This window comes from Nannospalax galili, unplaced genomic scaffold (assembly GCF_000622305.1).
Source record: "Nannospalax galili isolate Female #2095 unplaced genomic scaffold, S.galili_v1.0 scaffold83, whole genome shotgun sequence".
NCBI lineage: Eukaryota > Metazoa > Chordata > Mammalia > Rodentia > Spalacidae > Nannospalax > Nannospalax galili.
The window spans coordinates 1394106-1396975 of record NW_008352659.1 but is presented as its reverse complement, the minus strand read 5'-3'; the positions used below and the strand labels follow the sequence as shown (position 1 = coordinate 1396975).

At 46.2% G+C, this 2870-nt stretch overlaps 1 protein-coding gene across 1 annotated transcript in view; it reads left to right on the top strand.

Moving 5' to 3' along the window:
* Window positions 1-2870, top strand: part of Polr3a (RNA polymerase III subunit A) — a gene marked incomplete in the record, with an annotated part of 58327 nt that overhangs the window by 35494 nt on the left and 19963 nt on the right. Inside the window, 1 exon segment of the mRNA XM_008849830.3 lies at window positions 1838-1949. Within this exon segment, the coding sequence (XP_008848052.1) occupies window positions 1838-1949 (112 nt within the window).

The window sequence follows — 2870 nt, the reverse complement described above, 5'->3', positions numbered from 1 at the left end:
GTGTGTGGTGTGGGGGGGGGTGTGGGGGGGTGTTGGGGTTGGAACAGAAGCCATGAGGAGAAGGTAGCAGAGGAGTAAGAAGAACAGCACCATCCTGTCCCTGTATTGGCTTGTGTTGTTCTTTGTTTGCCATGGCAGGGCCTTTGCTCCCAAAGCTTTTGTGCTCCATGGGGTGAAAACATAAGCATCTGCTCATTCAGCCGCATGGGCCGGGCTGGTACCCACCTTTCTTGGATAGCCTGGTGACTGTACTTGGGTGCCTTTGCCCTCTTTGTTTTCAACATCCTTCTATAGAAACCACATCATTACTAAGAGGATACAGGACAGGGACATTCATGTCTGATAAGTCACACACCCAGCCCACGGCCTCCTCACATTTGAAACCACTTAGCTGAGTGCTGAGCTAACATGGGTCAAAGTCAATCACCTCTCTTTAGGAGCCTGAAATTCTTTCAAGTGGGTCAGCAATTGGAGAGCCCTGGGCTTTGTTTTATGAAAGTCTCACTCTGTAGGCCAGGCTAGCCTCAAACTCAAGGTCTTGTACCTCAGCTTCATGTCCTGAGATTATAAGTATGTGCCACCATACTTGGCTCTCTTCTGCTTTCTCCAGGCCTGTGGCTCTGACCTTTACCTCGTTAACATATGGAAGATAGGCTCTTTTCATTGTGAAGTTTTCTAAGTTGGGTATGGTAGCAGACATTGATCATCCCAGCCATTGGGAGGCTGATGCAGAAAGATTAGGAATTCAAAGCCAATATTCTGGTTTCTCTTCAGCTCCTATAGATACTTCATTAAAGAGGGTTCAAAACCAGGCTGGGCAACGTTAGCAATACTCTGACAAGAGAGAGAGAGAGAGAGAGAGACAGAGAGTTTTGGGACAGGATCTCTCTAGCTCCCTCTAACCTATGGTCTCAAATTCACAGTCCTGTCACAGTCTCCTAAGCACTGGGATTAGAGGCATGCACCAGCACTCCTAGCAGTTAGCTCATTCCCAGAAAGGAGGAAAGGTGTAAGGAAGGGAGGGGAAGAAGGAGGAGGGAGGGAGGGAGGGAGGGAGGGAGGAGAAATGGGGTATATTTTTCTTTCTTTTTGTGAGGCTGTTTTTGGGACAGGATCTCTCTAGCTCCCTCTAACCTATGGTCTCAAATTCACAGTCCTGTCACAGTCTCCTAAGCGCTGGGATTAGAGGCATGCACCAGCACTCCTAGCAGTTAGCTCATTCCCAACCTCACTGAGTCTTAGAGAAGTAAGTAGATGCTTCTCATTGTTACCTGCCTACATCACTTGAGGCTCCAGCAGGACCACAACTCCTAGCTGCTTCAGCATCTTGAACTGAGTTGAGGATTGACAGTCTGTTCAAGGGATGGAGTTCTGTAGACTCACTTTGTCCTGTGCTTTGCTTGTGCAGATTGAAATGTGTGTTTCATAAGAAATAGAAGACAGACAAATTGTATGAAGAGTGAGCTTCTTTCTTTCAGATGCTGCATATTATACATCTGCACAGAGGCATGTGTGCAGGCATCAGTGTGTACAGATACTGTTGTGTAAGTGGTATACACAGAGTCACACATGATGCTTTAGGACAGTCGCAAACTTTTTTCAAGATTTTGTTATGGTTTGCCTACACATTCTTCCAGAACCTTGTAGAAAAAAGGCATTTATGCAGCTTTGGTGTTTTGATCATCTAAAGCTCAGTAAACTTTATTGACTGGAAATATGACATCATCCTCCTTCAGTAGTCTTGGATTTTCTCTAAATGTCAGGTTGGAGATGTGTGATCTGCAGAGCCAGAGCATGGCTCCCTACAGATCTCCTTTTCTCCCCCACCCCACCCTAGGCCCTGATCCTGAAGGAGCTATCTGTGATCCGGGACCACGCTGGCAGTGCCTGCCTCCGAGAGCTGGACAAGAGCAATAGCCCCCTCACCATGGCCCTGTGTGGCTCCAAAGGTGTGCTGAGCCCTCTGGGCTGGGACCTGGTTACTATCAGTGTGTGCTCCCCACAGGGCACATAGTCCTAGAACACATGCCTTCTATAGCTGTAACTTCAAGAAGCTCTTCATCTCCTTAAATGCCTTTCTGTTTAAATCATAGAGTGAGCCTTAATTATTTACATTTGAGGAAGTTTAACTCCTTTTGAGAAACTGGTTGGTAATATGGGTGGATTTCTGAGTTTGAGAGTACTTTGAACAAACTCGATGTTAAAAATAAGAAAGCTAGGGGAATTTGGGGCTGGAGAGATGGCTTAGTAGTTAGGAACACTTGCTGTTCTTGAAGACCCAGCTTCAGTTCCCAGCACCCACATGGTAGCTCACAACTGCCTGTAAATTCAAATTCCAGGGGATCCCACACCCTCTTCTGGTCTACTCAGGCACTAGACACTTGTACTGTACATATGCATACAGTCACTCACACATGCACATAAAATAAATCTTTTTTTAAAAAAAGAAGAAAGGGGTCTGGAGAGAGAGCTCAGTGGATAAGAGCAATGGCTGTTCTTGCAAAAGACCCAGGTTCACTTCTGAGCACCCACATGGTGGCCAACAACTGTAGCTCCAGTTCCAGGAGATCCAATGCCCTCCTCTGGCCTCCGTGGCCATTGCACTACACAGGTTCATTTACACACATGCAGGCAGTATATTCATACACAAAAAACTAGTAAATAAATAAAGCTAGAAATTATTTACTAATATATTTAGTGATGTGGCGTTTTTGTGGTACTGAGGATCAAATCCAGGGCCTCATGCATGCTAGGCAATGCTCTTTCCCTGAGCTATAGCCCCAGTCCCAGATGTGGCAAAATTCTTTTCTTTTTCGTCGTTTTGAGACAGAGTCTCCCTGTAGCCCCAGCTGTCCTGGAACTCACTATGT